Here is a 22,768-nt window from a genome sequence, read left to right as displayed (position 1 = left end):
ATTAAGGATTTTTAGGATAAAGAAAATCTGAACAGCCAGGCGCAATGGCTCATGTCTGTAATCCCAGCACTTTGGGAGGCTGAGGTAGGCAGATCACGAGGTCAGGAGATCGAGACCATCCTGGCTAACACAGTGAAACCCTGTCTTTACTAAAAATACAGAAAAATTAGCCGAGTGTGGTGGCAGGCGCCTGTAGTCCCAGCTACTTGGGAGGCTGAGGCGGGAGAATGGCGTGAACCCGGGAGGCGGAGCGTGCAGTGAGCCGAGATCGTGCCACTGCACTCCAGCCTGGGTGACAGAGCGAGACTCCGTCTCAAAAAAAAAAAAAAAGAAAAGAAAAAGAAAATCTGAACATATTTATAGTCAGTGGCAAAGGGCCAGAGAAAGAAAACAGTTAGTGGGTCCAAGTTCTGGAAGGCAGGATAGTGTGCGATCAAGAACAAAAGGTAGGGTGGAAAACAGGAAGAATACCCTTTCCTTTGAAAGAAGATAAATTTTGAGGAAAAGAGAAAGTGTTAAGGGGAGTTTATAACAGCTGACTTAAGCCTTAAGAATATTAGGTGTTAATGTCTTCTCCTGAGAGGGGGATGATGGACATTGTGTTGGGAGCTTCAGGAACATGGAAAAGAGTATGGGACAGCCTGCATGAGGAAAGCAACAGGAAGTTAACAAGAAATAACCAAAGAATCACCAGCTTTAGGGTTCGGCTGGAGTTAGCTAGCACTAGTTTGCAGTGGACCAGCTTAGTAGGGGTTTGGGTTTCTTTTCCTCCGGCGCTCAGGGTCTTGGGAGTGGACGAGAGCAAATGGGCAAAGGGTTTATTTGGGACTGGCGACTGGTGATATGGTTATGATGGAAGCTCAGAGGGATGAGGATTCCAGAGTGATGAAACGGTTGTCTCTGGGATCCATTCTACAATTGAAAGCAGATGAAGCCAGAAAAATTGATATTTGGGAGAATAGTATGGAAAAGAGGGCAGAGGAGTCTCAGTCAGGATGGGCTGGGGAATGGGGGGAAGTTGGGTGTTCTCAGCCTTATAGAGGGGAGGTCAGTGTCTCATCCAGCAGAGTAAGGACACCTGAAGTCCAGGTGTCAGCAGTGCCATGCGCCCTGTGACGATTCTAGGGGAGGAGCCTTTCTCGCCTCTCTCCTGGATTCTCATGGCTGCTGGCAATTGTTGGAATTTCTTGGCTTGTAGCTGCCTCACTCCAGTCTTTGCCACATGGTTTTCTTCCCTGTGTGTCCCTGAGTGTCCCCTCCTCTTCTTATTAGGGCACTAATCATTCATTATATTTAGGACCCGCCCTATCCAGTAGGAACTCATCTTAACTGATGAAATCTAAATAAGGCCCCATTTTGAGGTTCCGAGCGCACATGAATTTTCGGGGCGCACTATTCAGCCCACTAGAGAAGCATACCATGAGAAAGGTGGAGGATCTACAGAAGTTTCTTCCCAAGAAAACAGGGATTCTACAGCTGCAGTGGGATGAAGAAGCTGGGGAGAGGGAAAGGGAAAGGGCAGACATGGCTGACCTGGAGTGGGGAAGAGTAGGAATGACCTGGAGGGAACAGTGTGAAATTTGAGACCATCAGCAGATCTGGATGAAAGGAGTGAAGGAACAGGATCAAGAGTTAGGCAGACACTCCGTGAATTCAACATGGGAATACAAAATGGGCATTTTTTTTTTTTATTGTGAAAGCAGCCCCCCAGAATGTACACTTGCCAAATGGACTGTTAGTGCCACGGGACCACCCACTCGGCCTTTGGGGTCCATAGTCCGGGCTTTCTCCTTCAAGGGCCAGGTTTTCTCCGCAAAGTGCCACCCTGACACAAAAACCATGGACAATGGTTTGGACCTGTGGAAAAGATGCTCTGCTTCTTTCCAAATAAGTCTGCCCTAGAGAGCTGGGAAAGCCAAATGGGACTGGCCAAATCCCGGGGTTTGTCATGGAAATGGTTTTCTAGCCGGGCTGCCTGATTTGCATTCTTCAACTACACCGGAAATTCCATGAAGGCACAAATTATGTCTTATTTTTCCTTTGCACTCTTCCTAGGGCCTATTGCTGTGCTCTGGAAGCATCATCATCCTCATCATCATGATGGTGGTAGCAGCTTGAGGTTTCTGCATACCTACTAAGTGCCATGCTCTCTGCACATCTCATTTAAAGCCCACACTGGGAGGACACGAAGGTTTAGAGAATTTGCACGTGGTTACACAGCTCATGAATAGCAGGGTTGGGATGAGATCCCTATTTGTCTGACTTCCACTTATTTAGATTAAGCATATGGCATTTAAAAAAGCACTCCTTTTCATTCTATAGCTCTGGTATGCCTTCTGAAAAACAGCCGACTGGAGTGGCTCGTATCTCCATGTGCTCTCTGTAAAATGGAGATGGCACGTGTCACTCTTCCCTTCTCTTACTGGTGCAGCATGAGCTTTGTAAAGTCACAAATACAGGTGACCCCTGAACAACGGGGAGGTACAAATGCCGAACCCTGTGCAGTTGAAAATCTGTGTCTAACTTTTCTCTTCCCCAAAACTTAACCTCTAATAGCTTACTGTTGACCAGAAGCCTTATGATAACATAAAGAGCTGATTAACACATATTTTGTATGTTTTATGCATTATTTATTGTATTCTTACAGTAAAGTAAGCCAGAGAAAAGAAAATGTTATTGAGAGCATCATAAGGAAAATGCATGTGCAGTACCATACTGTGTTTATCAATACCGTAAGTTTATGCCATCTGTTTACAAGATGAATTGTCTGTTTGAAATGGTGAGCAGCTGCAGCTGCAGACCTCAAGCTATGGTACATACCAAGCAATTCAACTTTTCCTAGTAATGTCGTGACTTTTGTCTGCTTTCTGGGAGCACTTCCAGCGTCACTAGTGGCACTTCGTATGGGACCCATGGTGCTATTCAAGGTTTACGGTATTGCACTAAATACAGTAAAAAACATGCGAGAACTGCGAGGGATCACTTTTTACTGTGATTTGTAATTTAGTGGAGAGAGGAACTGCTCACACAGAGAGACAACACTTGAGCTCACCTGAATAGCAACAGGAGATGGCTACAAAATTATTACCGTAGTACAGTGTGTACCACAGTTGGTTTTATGCAGTTACGATTTCATACCGCGTCTTTACATTTGCTTAACATTCCTCTCCACTGTGAATGGCGCCATGTATGGTCTGTAAATGTTTGTGTGTGTAAGCGTTCATAAATTTTAACTTTTTATAATAGATTCGTGTATAATTTATGGTAGTAAATGTTAAAATAGACTAGTAACTACATATATTTTATACATTCATGACATAACTTTTTCTTTTTTTTTTTTTTTCGAGACGGGAGTCTCGCTCTGTCACCCAGGCTGGAGTGCAGTGGCACAATCTTGGCTCACTGCAAGCTCTGCCTTCCAGGTTCACGCCATTCTCCTGCCTCAGCCTCCAGCATAGCTGGGACTACAGGCGCCCGCCACCACACCCGGCTAATTTTTTGTATTTTTAGTAGAGATGGAGTTTCACTGTGTTAGCCAGGATGGTCTTGATCTCCTGACCTTGTCATCCACCTGCCTCCACCTCCCAAAGTGCTGGGATTACAGGCGTGAGCCACTGCGACCGGCCGACATAACTTTTCCTCAAAATTTTTCACTATTTTTAGGCTACATGGTACATCTGTGAACTTTTTTAAATTGTTGCAAATCTCCTTAAAAAATTCAATATATTTATTGAAAACAATCCATGTGTAAGTGGACCTGTACAGTTCAAACCTGTGTTGTTCAAGGGTCAACTGTAGTTTTGATTCTGATATTGACTCTGGAGTCAAATAGAAAACAAAACAAAACAACAACAGAAACAACCAAAAGGCATACTTTAAATAATTGAAAAAAATGGAAACAATAATGTATTATCACTAAAATATTTTATATTCAGAATTATTCCGGTAGAACTTGATAGGAACTTAGCTGAAGCTTGCTAAGGTGCAGGATGTTATCAGGGATCTCTTTCTCTGCCTTCTCCTCCTCCCCTTTCTCACTCCCTCCGCATCTCATAGCCCAGCTCTGGCTTGGCTTCTTCAATGGAACTAAGTGTTGGCTTCTCCGTTAAGTACAGGCTGTCCCTGTGAGATGGGAAGGAGGGTCATTGGCAGCTGCAGGCTGACATCACCCTTCATTCCTGAGATTTCAGAAGGAGAGAGAGCCTCTTTCTCCCAGAGTGCATATCAGTCCCTGAAATAAGAGTTCTGTTATTCCCATGCTTGGGTCATATGCCTTCTCCTAGCTAATCACTTTATTCAGGGTGTTGACGTTCTTTGATTAGCCTGTTTGTGTTCCCCCTTATGATAGAGAAGGTTGGGGAGCTTGACTGATGACCTGTCTGTTCTTGGAGGGGCTGTTACTAAGAGAAAAAGAGTTGTTCTTTGACATCGTAAGAGGCTGGGCAGGCCAAACCAACCAAACTTCCCAGATGCTCACTGTAAGAAAATTTTTAAAAATCACGTATTACTCCATCATCCTAACATAACTGATTTTGACTTTGTATATTACTGAACAGTCATTTATTTATATTGTTCATTTATATTGCTGAATTTACATTATGCAGATTTTTAAGTTATAAAATGTTAAGTAAAAGTATTTTTCTCCCGTGTCACGTTAAGAGGACAGAGCATAGGAAACGTCTATCAGAGGATTATCCTCTCGTGGATGAGTGTAATTTCACCAAAAGCACCCCTACCCACCGTCTTGTAACTCCGCTTGCCGTAAATTAAGAGGACAGGATCTTTTTCTGGAAAGGTTGTGATAACTGTCACCACTTTGCTTCTCCTTGATTCCCTAGCCTGTGGAGGGTCGTCAAATCCGAGTTCTCTCAGCTGTCTTCACTGGCAGTCCCTCTTCTCCTCCATGCCCTGTCACTTCCTCATGGTGCTGACATCTTCTGGACAATCATAAATGGCAATTTCAACAGCAAAGACTGGAAGATGAGGTTTGAAGCAGGTACCTCTGTGTTAGCTTAAAACTCATTCTGGGTCACACAGTACACAGGTGTCTGGTCACAGCATCTTTTTTGGCAGCTCCTTTCTCGTCCCTTCTTTTTAAAAGGCATTCTCCTGCTGGCTGGTGTCCTTTGGGGGTTCTGCTTTGAGCTTCCTCTCTAAAATAACAGCATTTTGCAGAGTGGTCCTTAGGGAGGGTGGTCCTGTCCGGGTTTGCATAGGACAGACCCAGCTTATGCCTGTTACCCAAGTGTAGCGATTAACTGCACCCATGTTTACTCCCAAACAGGCACTGGCTTGGATTCAGTCAACCTATGAGTTTACTTGCATCAGTTACTGGGAATATTTGTTAAAATGCACATTATCTGGCCACATCCTAGAGCTTCCGAATCAGAATCTCAGTGGGAGGTGGGGGTGATGCCAGAAATTGAGGTTTTTTTTTGTTTGTTTTGTTTTGTTTTTTTGAGACAGAGTCTTGCTGTGTTGCCCAGGCTGAAGTGCAGTGGCATGATCTCGGCTCACTGCAAACTCTGCCTCCTGAGTTCAAGTAATTCTTGTGCCTCAGCCTCCCAAGTAGCTGGGACTACAGGTGCATGCTACGACACCTGGGAAATTTTTGTGTTTTTAGTAGAGACAAGGTTTCAGCATGTTGACCAGGCTGGTCTTGAACTCCTGACCTCAGGTGATCTGCCCACCTTGGCCTCCCAAAGTGTTGGGATTACGGGCATGAGCCACTGTGCTGGGGCAGAAATTGAGATTTTTAATAAGAGGTTTGAGAATCTCTGCTGTTTACCCTTGCCACTGAGGGATCAGGGACCAAGTCTCTTGCAGCTTGGGTATAATTTCCTAGTAAATAGAACATCAGGTTCTCAGAGTAATGTGGTAAGGAAGGAACCTGGGAGGAAGGGTTCTCTTAGCCTCATGTCTGCTGGCCCACTGTCACCCCAATCTGCTAGTAGTTCCATTCTCGGGGTAGCAGGCAGGGTCGGCATGCCACAGTGCGGCTTCTCAGAACAGTTCTGTATGTTTGTGTCTCAAAAGTTTGGCACAGAAATGTAAGTTTCATCAGTGAGGTAACTATTATACCTTTAGTTCAGTTCATTAATATATGGCCACTTCAAAACGTTCTTGCTTTTTAATGCCCACAGGAATCTCAGGGGCTAGTTAGTATATATATATGATAGCACATCATGTTGTGGAGGGTTAGGATTAATCTTCTGAATCTCGGCTCTGGTTATGTTATTTTCTTTCTTTCCTTTTTTTTTGTTTGTTTGTTTGTTTGTTTGTTTGTTTGTTTTGAGATGGAATCTTGCTCTGTTGCCCAAGCTGGAGTGCAGTGGAGTGATCTCAGCTCACTGCAACCTCTGCCTCCCGGGTTTAAGTGATTCTCTTGCCTTAGCCTCCTGAGCAGCTGGGACTACGGGTGCTCGCCACCACACCCGGCTAATTTTTGTATTTTTACTAGAGATGGGGTTTCACCATGTTGGCCAGGCTGGTCTTGAACTCCTGACCCCAGATGATCCACCCGCCCCGACCTCCTAAAGTGCTGAGATTACAGGCATGAGCCACCGTACCTGGCCAAGGTCATGTTACTTTTCTATTCAAGAAATTTTAATGCGTTTTTTTTCAATGCCTAGAGAATAAAGTTCAGACTCCTTAAACTGCCATTCAGATGATCTGACTGCAACTGCAGACAGCCTCATTTCCTGCGCTTCTTTCTACACACACCCTTGCTGTGTTCCCATTGCTTCCTGCCTCCCTTCCTCCATGCGGGGGCCATTCTGGGCTCTCCACCTTTCATCCTCTTTCCTTTAAGGCCCTACACAAACGCCACCTCCACATGATCCATCTTCAAATGCCGCCATTGAGGTCTACCTTCTAGGTCCCCCCTGTGGAGAGTGGTTTATGTATCCCGGATCTCCCATAGCATTTTATTTGTACCACACTAGAGGCATTTACAGATTTTTTAAAGTTATATTTCAGTTATACATGTCTTATCTATTTTAGTCAATTTAACTTTGAGGTCAAGAGTTATGAATGATTCCTCTTTCCATTTACTTCTGTCTCCTCCCAAGTGCCTAAGATAATTTCTTAGTGGTACACATATGTGTGCTTAATATATATATATATACATATATTTTAAAATAAGCGAATCAGTGAATTTATTGAATAAATTAGATATGTGCTAGGTGCTATGGGAACAATAGAAAGAAGTGTAAGAGCAGATTGCTGTCCTCAGGAGGCTTCCAGTTTAATTGATGAGACCAAACATAAGCATGTAAGAGGTTGGCAAATTATAAAAGGCATAAATATGATCAAGACCACAAAATAAAATATGTCATATAATGAGCACATATTGTGTTCATAGATAGCTCATATTCTGAGCACACAAATGCAATATGTAAATTAATGATATACAAATGAGTAGTACTTTTACAGGAGTTCATGGGATGGAAAGGTCACTCTAGGAGATCAGAGAAGACTTTACAAAACAGAATTTCAGCAGAGATTCTCTAAGGATGGTAGAATGTCAATAGGAAGAATACTGTAGGTCGGGTGCGGTGGCTCATGCCTGTAATCCCAGCACTTTGGGGGACCAAAGCAGGCAGGTCTCTTGAGGTCAGGAGTTCGAGACCAGCCTGGCCAACATGGTGAAACCCTGTCTCTACTAAAAATACTAAAGTTAGCTGGGCATGGTGGTGCCTGCCTGTAATCCCAGCTACTTGGGAGTCTGAGGCATGAGAATCACTTGAACCTGGGAGATGGGGGTTGCAGTGAGCTGAAATCGTGCCACTGCACTCCAGCCTGGGCAACAGAGTGAGACTCCATCTCAAAAAAACAAAACAAAACAAACAAAAGAATATTCTAGGCTTTTGCAACAGCTTAAGCAAAATACTGAAACGTCTTAATTTGCATTGCACTATATTGCTTTGCTAGCTATTGTAACTTTTTATAAAGCCATGCTTTAAGTATGGCTGGAATTGTTTAACATTGATTTGCAGAATAACTAGAAATCTATCAAGTAAGCGTATATTTATAGCATGTAATAAATACTTGGCTTTGATAGCCCCAGGAAATGTCTATTTGGTCAGCCATTTCACACCACAACCTACTAAGAATAGAGTAGGGGACCCAGAACCCAGAGCCAGGACTGGTGGGCACCTCCTACCTCTCTCTGTTATCTGCAGAGCTTCTATGGAATGGCCACAGAAAGAAGCATAGAGGCATTTGGAATATTTTGAAATATAGCTGAAAGTTAAACAAAGAGAAAGACCATGAAAAAATTGTAAAAGACAACCCAGAGTTAGATCAAGGCTGCGTGGGAAAAAAAAGTTCTGCTCTGAGTAGAAAGAGTCTCTACTGCACAGATGAAATGGAACACTCGAGATGGTGGTATTAGACTTTCCTGTTGGGATTTAAAGTAAACCATGTGGGAGACCCCGAGTTAACTTTTTCTCTGTGAGTTCAGTTCTCAGACTGGCTAAATAAATGTGTATGCGTGTGCGTGTAGGTGTGTGTGTATTTACGTATTTTGCCTTCTCTTTTACATTGCAGTGGAAAAAGTTGCTGTAATTTGTAGATTTCTGGATATTCACTCAGTAACCAAAAACCACCTGCTGAAGTACTCCCTGGCACATGCCTTCTGCTGCTTCCTGACAGCGGTGGAGGATGTCAACCCCGCAGTGGCTACCAGAGCTGGTCTCCTGCTTGACACCATAAAGAGGCCAGCATTGCAGGTGACACGTGATGTGTGTTATCTGCTCGGAAGGTGGTCTGTGTCAGCACTAATAAATCATTGTGTTATTTGTCACATGTCCTAGTCTGTTTGACCTGCTATAACAGAATATCATAAACCGGGTAATTTATAAACAACGGAAATTTATTTCGCGATTGTCTGCCAAAGGCCTGCTGTCTAGTTCATAGATGGGGCCTTTGCTGTGTCTAGGGCCTCTTTCATAAGAGCGCTAGACCCATTCATTAGGGTCCTGCCCACATGACCTAATCGTCTCTCAAAGCCCCACCTCCTAATACTATCATATTGGTGATTTAGTTTCAACAGGAATTTGGGGGTGATGCCCTTGCACACATTTTCAGACCATAGCATCACATATAATATTGATGATGATGATGGAGATTTTTTAACTGGAAGAAATATACCAGAACCATACCTTGCTAAAAGATCCCTTGTTGTTATTTGTTGATGCCACCTTTTTTTAAGAGATAGTCTTACTCTGTTGCCCAGGCTGATCATAACTCTCTGCAGCCTGAAACTCCTGGGCTCAAGTGATCCTCCTTCCTCAGCCTCCTGAGTAGCTAGGACAACAGGTATGCATCACCACACCCACCTAATTTTTAACTTTTTTTTTGTAGAGACAGGGTCTTGCTATATTGCCCAGGCTGGTCTTGAACTCCTGGCCTCCAGCAATCCTCCTGCTTTGGCCTCCCAGAGTGCTGGGATTATAGGCATGAGCTGTACTGCCTGGCCCTTTGTTGATACTTTCTTTTCAGTCTTTATTCATATGCTGATATGACTTTGGACAGATGTAATTATTGCATAACGTGTGTGTGTGTGTGTGTGTGTGTGTGTGTGTGTGTGTGTGTGGCAGATTTTAAAACTAGGTTGGTTTATCTTACACCACTTAGCTAGCTCCTGGGATGGAGGCCTCTGTTGTTAGAGGCTCGATGCTAAGAGAAATCAGATAAATTACAGTTTTTTGCTTTGTTTTGTTTTGAGATAGAGTCTCATTCTCTTGCCCAGGCTGGAGTGCAGTGGTGCGATCTCGGCTCACTGCAACCTCCGCCTCCTGGGTTCAAGTGATTTTTATGCCTTAGTCTCCCAAACAGCTGGGACTACAGGCTTATGCCACCATGCCTGGCTAATTTTTGTATTTTTACTAGAGACAGGGTTTTGCTATGTTGGCCAGGCTGGTCTTGAACCCTGGCCTCAAGTGATTCGCCTGCCTCAGCCTCCCAAAGTGCTGGGATTAGAGGCCTGAGCCGCTGCGCCTGGCCTGAATTATAGTTTTAATCAAAGTAAAACATGAGAAGGTAAATATGCTACCATAAGAAAACATCACAAATTAAAGCCAAAGAGACAAGAAATATGGGACCTGGAGAGAGTGGTATATTTATCTTGTTTGGAACCTTTATTTTTTAGTGGAGACACCAAGTCTCAGAGAGATAATGTGACTTATCAAAGGACACAAAGTGATTTAGTGAGAGAATCAAGATTAGAGCCTCCAAAGTTCTGATCTACTGTTTCTCCATGTTGCATCTGATTTATTATTTTATTGTTATTATTCAACTAATAACAGCAAGAGCTAACATTCCTCAGATAGCTACTGTGTTTCCAGGGCAGTGTGTTGAAAGTGTCCTGTTATGCGTTATCTTATTTAATCCTCACAGTAACCTTTTGTGTGTTCTCATTTTACAGATAGAGATGCTGAGGGTTAGAAAGGTTAAGCCACCTTTTCAGAGTCACATAGCTAGTTATCTGCAGAGGAAATTCAGCACTGATTTATAATACAGTCCACATACTTAATTGTGTGTGTGTGTGTGTGTGTGTGTGTGTGTGCACGCGCGCACGCGCACACGCATACACTGTCTCCCAATCCATTGTAAGCTTCTTCCTGGATTTTAAGACCAAGAAGCAAGGGCAAGCTTGCATGATCTGAAAGACTGAAGGGTTATGCTGCCTGTGGCACATTCTTTTTTTTGTAAAATCTCCAGTTGATTTCTGAATAGTTCTTCTCTGTTGATCTTACCAGGTACTTCTATGTCCTACCCCTTGCTTAGGGCCTGGAACATAGGAGGCACTCATTAGATGACAGCTGAATTAATGAATGGGATGTTTGGATGAATTGTAATTTTTAAATCTCATTCTGTTAAAAAGAGGGGGAATGGTAAACTCAGACACTAGAGTAACAGGTTCTCAATCCATTCCAACTTTGATTAACATTCTATGTTCCACTCACATTCCAAGAAAACCAGGTGACTGCTTTTTTCAGAATCATGAAATTTTGGATTGAAAGTAGATTTCTAGACCATCTTTTTGTGTATTCTAAAATGTAGCTTTGAAAGTACGCTCCTCTTAATGACTACAGGCATTACAACCAGATGCAGCCAGGTGCGGTGGCTCACGCCTGTAATCCCAGCACTTTGGGAGGCCAGGGCAGGCAGATCACAAGGTCAGGAGATTGAGACCATCCTGGCTAACACAGTGAAACCTCGTTTCTACTAAAAATACAAAAAATTAGCCAGGCGTGGTGGGCACTCACCTGTAGTCCCAGCTACTCGGGAGGCTGCGGCAGGAGAATTGCTTGAACCTGGGAGGTGGAGGTTGCAGTGAGCTGAGATCCCATTGCTGCACTCCAGCGTGGGCGACAGAGCGAGACTCCAACTCAAAAAACAAACAAAGAAACAAACAACAACAAAAAACCCAGATGCATTGACTTGAGGGTATTTGGATTAAGTGGTTATTATTTAACGCATTAGAAAACCAATAGCATGCATTTAGTTCAGATTTCTGAATCAAAATTCAAGAGATATTCTACAAGGAAGATAAATTCCTCTTCTACATTTTTCTTTCCTACCAAAACTTCCAATCAAAAAAGATTCCAGTGGGATCATTCTACATTATAAATTTGAATTGAGTAGGCTGCCTTGTTTCATTGACTTTGCCTAGTATATCGGCTTTGAAGTAACTTAGATGTTTATATCTGACTTTCTTCTTTTCTTTTTTTTTTCTCCTCTTTCCCAGGGTCTATGTCTTTGTCTTGACTTCCAGTTTGATACTGTGGTTAAAGACAGACCCACAATTTTGAGCAAGCTTTTACTCTTGCATTTTCTTAAGCAGGATATTCCTGCTCTGAGCTGGGAGTTCTTTGTCAATAGATTTGAGACGCTTTCTTTGGAAGCCCAGCTACATTTGGATTGTAACAAGGAATTTCCTTTTCCTACAAGTAAGTAAAATGAAGAACTTGCTGTAAACCGTTACAGTTCCCATTGTACTTGCCTAGACAAACAGAAGACATTGGCATGTCGTTTAATTCCTCTGCAGAGGATGCCTTGACCTCATGCACTCCATTCATTAAATGCTTATTGAATAGCTGCTGTAGTAATCCATAGATTTAAGCATATCCTGGCATTCCAAAATCAGAATTCTTCTCATTTCCTTGACCTATGATAACCATTTATGACTGTGTGTTCCCTAAATATGATTCAGTCATTATGTTTATAACATTTGTGAGCAATTTTAGGAAGCATATTTGCACCTTGCAAACTCACTCTTGCATACTTTCTAAATTTCAATAGTTTTGGGGACATAGGTGGGTTTTGGTTACATGGATACGTTCTTTATTGGTAATTTCTGAGATTTTGGTGCACCCGTCACCTGAGCATTGTACATTGTACCCAATGTGTAGTCTTTCATCCCTCACTGCCCTCCCACCCTTCCCCACAAAGTCCCCAAATTCCATTCTGTCATTCTTATGTCTTTGCATCCTCATAGCTTAGCTCCCACTTATAAGTGAGAACATACGATGTTTGGTTTTCCACTTCTGCATTACTTGACTTAAAATAATGTTCTCCAACTCCATCCAGATTGCTGTGAATGCCATTATTTCATTCTTTTAAATGGCCAAGTAGTATTCCACGGTACATATGTATACCACATTTCCTTTATCCACTTGTTGAGTAATGGGCATTTAGGCTGGTTCCATATTTTTGCAATTGCGAATTGTGCTGCTATAAACATGCATGTGCAAATGTCTTTTCCTGTAATGACTTCCTTCCCTCTGGGTAAATACCCAGTAGTGGGATTGCTGGATCAAATGGTAGATCCACTTTTAGTTCTTTAAGGAATCTCCATACTGTTTTCCAAAGTGATTGTACCAATTTACACTCCTACCAACAGTGTAAAAGTGTTCCCTTTTTACCACATCCCCACCAATACCTATTATTTTTGGATTTTTAAATTATGGCATTCTTGCAGGAGTAAGGTGGTATCTCACTGTGGTTTTAATTTGCATTTCCCTGATAATTAGTGATGTTGAGCATTTTTTCATATGTTTGTTGGCTGTTTGTATATCTTCTTTTGAGAATTGTCTATTCATGTCCTTTGCCTACTTTTTGATGGGATTATTATTATTATTATTTTGCTGATTTGTTTGGGTTCCTTGTAGATTCTGGATATTAGTCCTCTGTCAGATGCACAGTTTGCAAATATTTTTCCCGATTCAGTGGGTTGTCTGTTTACTTTGTGGATTATTTTGTTTGCTGTGCAGAAACTTTTTAGTTTAATTAGGCCCCATCTGTTTATTTTTGTTTTTGTTGCATTTGCTTTTGGGTACTTGGTCATGAACTCTTTGCCTAAGCCAATGTCTAGAAGAGTTTTTCTGATGTTGTCTTCTAGAATTTTTATGGTTTCAGATCTTAGATTTAAGCCTTTGATCCATCTTGAGTTGATTTTTGTATAAGGTGGGATACGAGTATCCAGTTTCATTCTTCTAGATGTGGCTTGCCAATTATCCCAGCACCATTTGTTGAATACAGTGTCCTCTCCCCACTTTATGTTTTTATTTGCTTTGTTGAAGATCAGTTGGCTGTAAGTATTTAGCTTTGTTTCTGGGTTCTCTATTCCATTCCATTGGTCTACAAGCCTATTGTAATACAAGTACCATGCTGTTTTGGTAACTATAGCCTTGTAGTATAGTTTAAACTCCAGTAATGTGATGCCTCCAGATGAGTTCTTTTTGCTTAGTCTTGCTTTGGCTATGTGGGCTCTTTTTTTAGTTCCATAGGAATTTTAGAATTGTTTTTCTAGCTCTGTGAAGAATGATGATGGTACTTTGATGGGAATTGCATTGAATCTGCTGCCCAGGCTGATGTGTAGTGATGTCATCATAGCTCACTGCAACCTTCAACTCTTGGGCTCAAGCAATCCTCCCAGCTAATCTTCCTGAGTAGCTAGGACTATGGGAGTGAGCCACCATACCTGGCTAATTTTTCTTTTTTTGTAGAGATGGGGGTCTTGCTATATTGCCCAGGCTGGTCTCAAACTCCTGGCCTCAAGGGATTCTCCCACCATGGCCTCCCAAAGTGCTAGGATTACAGGCATAAGCCACCACACCTGGCCTCTTGCTTAGTTATTAATCAGTTACCTACAGCTCTGAATAGGTGGAGAAAAGGCTTTCGTCACTCAACTATCCAATGATAATAAAATTAGATAATTTAATCTTGTGGTCTAAGCAGAAAAAAAATCATGATAGGCAATAGTCATTTTTGTATATAGGACTCATCATAGAGGGAGATGTATATCCATGAAAAATGTATTTTAATATTGAAACTCTACACAGATGGATTGTTTTAGACTAGGTGGATTACAAAGCCCTATGTAAAGGAGAGTGATAGTCTCTTTAATTCCTTTTGCAAAGCCATCACTGCTGTGAGGACCAATGTTGCTAACCTCAGCGATGCAGCCTTATGGAAGATCAAGAGAGCTCGCTTTGCAAGAAACCGCCAGAAGAGTGTACGTTCCCTGAGGGACAGTGTGAAAGGGCCTGTGGAATCCAAGAGGGCACTCTCCCTCCCTGAGACCCTGACCTCCAAAATTCGTTGAGTATCTTCTTTCATCTTTCCATTAAATCTGTTTAATGTCTTTCTGAGGCTGACTTGTCTTGTTGAATGTTCACAGAGAGTATAGCATGTTTAGCAAACTGAGTTTGTTCAATAAGTTTGGCTTTCAGATTCCCTAGAGAATCACCTCAGGGGTATAAATGCCTAGGGTTGCTTTTCCTAGTTTGCTGGGGTAGCAAAGCCCTGACGCAACAGTAGATGTTTTTGAAATGTAAAAGGCAGCAAATGCATTGATGCTTGGCATGCAGCTTAGAAGAAACATTTGCTCCTAAGTCCTAGGACACCAAAGTTTGCACCACCAGCCTTGTATCCTAAGAGCTTTCTGAATAAGACTTAGACAATAAGACCTATCGTGGCTAAGGAGGGACAGTTGAAATTTGGAATGTATTTTTTTTTTCATGTCTGATAGAAGCAGCCACACAAGCCGCCTAAGACAAACCAATAATAATGGTTGCTTTTGAAATAGAGAAATCGGGCTGAGAAATTGAATTTCTGCTCATCTTCACCAGATAATTTATAAATAAAAATAAGCTTCATTGCCAATATTTTAAAAAAGACCATATATACTTGTTCTATAAAAGGTCTTTCTTTATATTATAGTTTTAAAGAGAATAAAATTTTCCTTAAATTACCAAATGACTAGATAAACTCTAATGATTAGTAATGACTCATGAAGGACAAATAATTAAAAATCATTACTAAATCACCATACTAATGAATGTGTTTAAATATATTACTAACTTGTAAAATTTATTAAATGATTTAATCTTTAAATAATCACTGTGAAGTAAATAAAATAATGACCCAAAACCTATTTCTTATCCTGTCAGAAGTTGAAAGGCCTGTTTTTCATTGGCATTTATTAGAAGACAGCCTTATATAACATAACCATTTATAATCACAAATATGATTTGATTTTATTCATTACATTTTCTCTATTTTATGACAAGCTGTGGAAATGTGTTCTTTTAAACTTTGGGAGAGTTAAGTATGAATGAAAGTTCTTTAAGTAATCAATAACCCAGTTTTTCAGGGAGCAAAGATAATCACAGGTGATCATTTAAGAATAGCCAGTGGTAGTGCTAGGCCCCAGGTGAAACTGTTTAAATCCTAGAAACCAATACCTAGATTAAATAAATAACAAATTTTATATGAGTTTCCCAGCTCTATTTATATCCTAACTGATCAGTTTAGAATATAAAGTGTATTTATTGTTATTTCTTGTTCATTAATTCACATGACAATTTTGAAGATGAAGTAACATTGAAGGATGGTCTTATGATTCAGATAAAAACTGCAAAACGTTTGTTACATAAACAACTTTCATGTGATGTTAATTACAAATAGAAAAATGAAACCTGCCCCTACTATCCAATAAAGTTAGCACTGAGTATATTTTCTAGGCTCCAGTTGTCTGTAATGCTTATTTAAATAGAGTTGTTGTTGATTTTTAAGCTATGAGGTTGACCAGGCATGAGCAGTCTGCTCCAGCTCTCGGTGGGACACCCGAACAGACGCCAGGTGGGTACTTCTGACATTGAAGGGCCATGTACAAGTGTCTAACACAGGTGGACAAGGTAGAGAATGCGGTGTCTCTAACTGGACCAGGGTGATATACTTAGGATTTGCAAGCTCAAAAGGGTCTTACCTCAGATGTTCAAGTGTTTGAGCCCCTGATATGGCAATTCTTTCCATTTTGATATTAACAGATAACTTTTGATTCCATTAACTTTTGGTCCAGTAAGAAGCATCATATCACCTGAGTCTGCACCTTTCCCCAGAGAGCCAGTATGACTAGAGCTATCCATAGTATTTATATTTGTATGTGTCTTTACACATAGAAATATTTTGTTCATATATATCTGCTATAGGAAAACCATACATTTCATTTACATTTTAAAAGGTTATACATTTGAACCACTGTCATCTGCTCATCCCCTTAGCCATTCCTGATTCTTTGCAACTCTACATGCATTTCTGTTTCTCAGAGAAAGGAGAATTTCCTCTGTTTGGAGGACCATAGCATGATACAGTTTAACGATTATTTGATGTTCTGTGATATATTACAATTTATCATGAAGTAGCCTAAGAGGGCATTGGCAAGGAGATTCCACATGAATGGTGTCGTGACTCACTGGGAAGATTGTGAAGGTTCTGAATACCTGCTTATTAGTCAAAAACAAATTTGGTAACTCCTACCTATGTATCATGCTATAGAACATTTGAGTTTTCATCTAAAACTACTAGTTTTAAGATAAACGTTTCAGAATGGTACAGACACTCTCAGAAGGAAAATTTCAAGTAAGGAGACTTTAAAGATCATTATATGTTATAAAAAGGAAGTTTGAAAGAGAGGGAGTCCGGAGTGGGAGGGGAGAGAGAAAATCCCAGATATCATCCAGGCAGACAGCAGATGGTGGCCAATTCTCTTTTAAAATTGATGAGAAAAAAGGAATAGCAAACATTTGGTAGAGTCCCTCTACCTTGCCTTACACATCGCTCACATATGCTACTGTGCTGTGATTTTTTTTTAAAGAATAAAAATAACTTCTGATTCAAAGCTTTATTAGAAATATGAAATCCATGCAGTTCCCCTTCAGTGAGGCATTTTTGAGATTGTTCTTAGTTTCATAAATTATCTTTATTTTACTCTAGCTTGTCTCTTCGTCTTAAAGCTTAGCTGAGAAGCTAGTCTTTCATAATAATTATCCATTTTAACAATCCAACCCAAGAAGTCCCCTCACATCTCTGTGGGAAAACATGTACATGTGTTTCTTGCAGTTAAAAAAAGCCTTCAGGCATCTAATTATTCCACCAAAAGTGGCCAGATGGAAAAGAGGCAGATAACAGCATTGTTTAAATAAAATATGAAGCTAAAACTTCAGGAAAGGTAATTTACATGACACCATCATAAGCAAAACTTGCTTAGATATGGAAATAGCTGGCTCAGCTTATAAGGCAATTTCAAACTACTGTAGGGTTCCATTTTTGCATTATTATTTACTGGACCCTGACTGTTTCTAACTTGGAAGCAAGGACATGCCAGATTTATCATAAGATTGTGGAGAATGGTTTAAGACAGTAATTAAGTGGAAACTGAAGAACTTGCTACTTAATGAACATACTTTTTTTGGTCCAAGTAATGAGCTCCTCTTTGCGGACCTCTTATTGATTAGACTTGAAATAAAGCAGATGCCCCTTTATACAACAAGATTTAAATTTAATTGCTGTTTAGGTTGAACTTTTTGGCAGTGGACTTACAATTTATGACTCTCTGATCTTAACCTTTACATGGTAACCACAGAAAATGGAATAGAAAATTCTGTTTTCTATAGGAGGTATACTCTGCAAGGTTTGCAGAGAGTCACATTCCTCTGTGACTTTTCAAATCAAAGGCTTTGTGCATCTAAATAAAATTAATAGAATCTTATAGCTGAAACATTAGCAATGTGTTAACAGTCTCATTTTATAGAGGAAGAAACTGAGATTCTCACAAAAGAACAAGCTTGTTGGTGACTGATCTGGGTCTCAAGCCCAGAGGTCCTGAGCTCTGTAACAAGGCATGTAACTGCCAGTAGGAATTCAGCACCTTCATTTCTTCCTAATTGATGGGATACACAATCTTTTTAACTGCTCATCTACAATTTGTATGATTAGACATAAGGAGTACTTTCACTGGTGCTGTAAGAACGAGGAAATTTTGTCTTCATGTATTTAGAATACTGATGAAGATTAATTGAATAGAATGCAGCTGTTGTTATATAAGCACAATACTGAACTAATGGTATCAATCCCATGTGAACATAGGGCGCTTAATTATATCATGTTCCTCATCGCTTGGAATGCATAATTAAACAATAATAGGTATGTAATAATGATAATCCTTCCTGTATATGCAGTATCTCTTTACTTACAGGAAAACTGATGTGGTGAGGGATTAAGTGATTCTGCTTCGGTGATTGCTTAAGGTCACATATGACTAACTAGTTAGGATCAGAACCGATGCTGGCATCCAAGGGATTTGGCTTGCTTTCTTTCTACCACAACTACGTCTTGATGAACTGGTCTTAGGGTATTTCTGCCCTGTGGGACATGAGGACACCAGTCTGGTTATGGAGTTGGCCTGGGCTTTCAGGCCTGCTACAGAGTGGCTTAAGGCCATGAGTGTCCAGACCAAAGGACTTTGCCAGTTAGGACCCCAGATTGGTCCAGAGCTATCCCCATCTCTCGTGGGACTTGCATACTCCAAGTTCTGCCTCAGCCTGCAGAGAAACCTGGAGATCTCTTGGCCTGCATTTGTATCTGTAAGAGAAGGTGCCCAGTACTAGTTAGGACCAATAAAGCACTCTTGCATTGACCTTTGCTGCCTCCTGAGTGTCCCAGCCTAGAATTCCAAATAACTTTTCTTTGGGCTCTTTCTTTCTACAGATGGTTTACAATTCACTTCTTCACTAACTTGCAAAATGCCTATTGACCATTAAGATCCAGTAAGTCAGAGTACAGTTGTTTTTATAGGAATACTCTTGTTTGAAGATATATTTTTGGGAAGTGACAATTTTTGTTCAACAAACATTACAAATACTTTTTTTGAGATGGGGTCTTGCTCTGTTGCTCAGGCTGGTCTTGAGCTTCTGGGCTCAAGGGATCCTCTCACCTCAGCCTACCGAGTAGCTTGGATCAGAGATGTGTGCCACAAATGCTTGTTCAACAAATATTTATTTTACACCTGCTGGACTAGGAAATATGAAGAATACAAAGATGCTTCGGAAATTTTTATACTCTTAACTTGCTTATGGCCAAGTAAGGGATATTAAGTATGAACATCAGTAAACTCTCATCTTGAGTGAAAGTGACAGTACGCAGGATGAGTCATGTCAAATGCAAAGGGAGGGGAGCTTTCTACCAGCTGGAGACATCAGGGAAGGTCTCATGGACAGGTGGCTTTTCAGCCAGGCTTGATTGGTGGATGAGACATAAACACACGATAATAGGACGTGGAATAGGAAGGAGAAATGGCAGGGATGGGGAGCATAGGAGGATATGAAGTTAGCCACTGCCCCAGCTTTCCAGCCCTGCCGTGGATGTGTGCACACACAAGGGAAAACTGAGGTAAGGAGGCAGGGAGATGAGCGAGGCAGTGTAGTGAGAGCTGCCTATGGAATGGAACCTCATTTATAGTGCTTACTGATTGGCTTCCCTGGACCAAGTGCAGAGTAAGCTCATGGAGGGATCCTTTCTTCCTCTACCTAATTGTCACTTGTTGGTTTGGCAGAGGGGTCAGTGAGTCAGTTCATATAGAGAAACGTTCCAATATTCCTTCTGCTTTGGGACTTTATCAATTTTTCTCTTATACAGAATGTAAGCTCTGACATATTTATTTGAATTTGGTGCACTTTGACAGACATTTATGTATAATAAGTATCTACCATATGTCAGACATTGGCCCCTATTCTGTGAGGGATATAAAGATGGATAAAATATGTCATTTGCCTTCAAGAAGCCTATGTTCTTATTGGAGTATTAAGGCAAATGAATACACAAAATGTTCTGCCTTGCATAATTGTCATTGGCCACATGGGAGTTAGGAAAATGCTAAAGGAATTTTCCTCCATTCTTTTTTTCTCTCCTGTCTTCCCTCCTTTCTTGTCTTTAGAAATTTAAAGAATTTAGGGATCACATCCAATTGCTGAGACGAATATTGGGTATATCTAATAAGAATGGCTTTTGGGGACCAGTTTATAGCACAAAATTGTTGGGGGAGGGTAGAGAACCACCTTGCAAGGTGAAGAGAGCACCATGAGCAAAGGTGCAAAGAGGGAAAAACGTTGGCTCCATTCTGAGACCCGCAAGTAGCCCAGCTTGTAAGAACGTTGACCATTTCGGGTGAAATAATAGGAGATAAGTCTGGAAAAGCAGATCCTGATCCTGCCTGGTTTCAAATCATCTGAATAAATAATGTTGTATTACACTTTGGAGTTTCAATCAGTTATACAGCTCTGTGGGCAGATTGTCATGGAATCAGTCCACATTAAAGGTAAGGTAGGAATAGCTCTGCCTCCATAATTATAATTGTAAATATATTTTCTCTTTATAGAAAATATAAAATCAGACCCTTTAACATGTTAAATCTCTATGGTTAGGACAGATATAGGAATTTCACAGACTAGAATTCAATACTATTAAGCGTTTTGTTTTCCTTAGAGAAAATGCTTGTAGGCATTTAGTTTTGAAATGGAAATTTCATACCTTTTCTAGGTTAAAACATTAATATTGTCTTTATCAGTAGAGAATATTTCAGCTTATCTACAACTCATTTTTCTTAGGGATTTGATTAAGGTAACTTGTCTTTATGAAGAGTGCACCAGTCACAAGCTTACTCTATTTCAAAGAGAGGCAATAAACAAAGTGCAGATTTGCAAAGCCCACACTGGAGGGGTAAATTATTAGAATAAAAAGAGATTAAAATTTTTTTATGCAAAAGTTTCCATAAACGTCCTTTTTTTCAGTACAGTTGTTAAAGATCACTCATTACTTGCTATTCAGGGAAAGCAGCAAACTTAAGATCAGTGAAAATGATCTAGTGAGATGGGCATGTATGAAATGACAGTCATCAGGAAAATATGATGTAATGGGAAAACTCAGGGTTACACATTGTTTAGAAACATGCCCACTTGTAATGAGAAGAAGAGTTTTTAAATATTTAAGCTGAAATCTGATAGTCTATTTTCTAGACTTGAATTGGGATGGAAGGAAACAGGGGCAGGGTCCCAGTTGGGCCTTGCTGGGAGCTCCCTTTCTTCTGTATTGAGGTCCCTTGATTCTCAGCACTATAAAACAAAGGAGCAACTTCCTCTCAAACACTCTCTGGTTCCAATTTTTAACTTTGGGACTTTGGAGTTGAGCCAGTGTGGACATGAGGTGGCTGAGCAGGACTGAGTGATACATGTTCTCTTCAACCTTGCACCCCAGAGCTAAAAGGAATTGAAGATTGAAGCTATATTGTAACAGCCATTACTTGCTGCTATAATAACATTGAACCCTGCAGGGGACCCTGTCATATTCTTGGCCCAAACATGTCCAAAACAATAATGGCCTTCTAGTTGTAAAGTAATACTCTAGTGGAAAAACAAATCTAGAGTAAATATTTTTCTTTTTTTTTTTTTTTTTGAGACAAGGCCTTGCTTTGTTGCCCAGGCTCGAGTAGAGTGGCCTGATCACAGCTCACTGCAGCTTCAACTTCCCAAGCTCAAGTGATCCTCCTGCCTCAGCCTCCCGAGTAGCTGGGACTACAGGTGTGCACTACCATGTCCAGCTAATTTTTGTATTTTTTGTAGAGACCAGGTCTTGTCATGTTGCCTAGGCTGGTCTCAAACTCCTGGGCTCAAATGATTCTCCCACCTCAGCCTCCCAAAGTGCTGGGATTACAGGTGTGAGCCACTGTACCCAGCCTGAGTAAACTATTTTTCAATGCTGAAAAAATAGTCCTGTAAACTTTTTCTATTTTGCCTTACAAGGATTTACATAGGTATTGTATTTGGTCAAATCCTATATTATGAACATTTAATTTAACCACATGCTGTGATGCTTCACCTTTCCAGCCTCTCATTGAAATAGGGTGTTCCACATACATTGATTTTTTTTCTGATGCATGCCTAATAAGTAATTATAATATTAACAATCTATTGGTCACCCTGCATGTGAAACACTGTAATAAACAAATTCTTAGGTTTTATTTGAATAATTTTTGATAAAAAGTTTCTCTAAAGTGCATCATACATATTCATTCCTTCATGAACAGATTCTATGAGACAGAAAAGTGTCAGTGTCCTGGAATCATACTGAAGTGTGTCAGATGGTTTTCTCTGTATTAGAGGCTCTTACACTAAGCTGCCTCTGCTGCCTCTTCACTTAACTGTCAACTATCCCTTCTCAGCAGTTCACTTTTGAACAGACCAACATTCATCTGATTGTCTGGGAAACTTGACAACTAAGCTTGTTACCTTACGTGCAGGTCTGAACTGGTAAATTCCGAATTTGACCTTCATACTACTATCCCAGAGAAAAAGTATTTGGGCTTGAGACAGCAAATTTCTGCAATTCCCAGAAACATTTCTTATGCCTTGCTTCTCTTGGCTGT

At 40.7% G+C, this 22,768-nt stretch overlaps 1 protein-coding gene across 19 annotated transcripts in view; it reads left to right on the top strand.

Moving 5' to 3' along the window:
• UNC79 (unc-79 homolog, NALCN channel complex subunit) overlaps positions 1-22,768 on the top strand; it is a 294,353-nt gene that overhangs the window by 168,717 nt on the left and 102,868 nt on the right. For 14 of the 19 annotated variants that reach the window (XR_009210277.1, XM_032180377.2, XM_032180368.2 and 11 more), the window contains 5 exons: positions 4,839-4,996; positions 8,551-8,732; positions 11,756-11,957; positions 14,430-14,609; positions 16,087-16,152. Coding sequence is in view for 18 of the 19 variants with exons in the window: in XM_032180377.2 (XP_032036268.1) it covers positions 4,839-4,996; positions 8,551-8,732; positions 11,756-11,957; positions 14,430-14,609; positions 16,087-16,152 (788 nt within the window). In the remaining variant the exon portion in view is untranslated. The remainder of the gene's footprint in view (positions 1-4,838; positions 4,997-8,550; positions 8,733-11,755; positions 11,958-14,429; positions 14,610-16,086; positions 16,153-22,768) is intronic. The other 5 variants (XM_032180374.2, XM_032180378.2, XM_032180376.2 and 2 more) reach the window with 1 other exon arrangement.

This window comes from Hylobates moloch, unplaced genomic scaffold, assembly GCF_009828535.3.
Source record: "Hylobates moloch isolate HMO894 unplaced genomic scaffold, HMol_V3 SCAFFOLD_16, whole genome shotgun sequence".
Classification (NCBI taxonomy): domain Eukaryota; kingdom Metazoa; phylum Chordata; class Mammalia; order Primates; family Hylobatidae; genus Hylobates; species Hylobates moloch.
The sequence above is the reverse complement of the archived record's forward strand: the minus strand, read 5'-3'. Positions and strand labels throughout refer to the sequence as shown.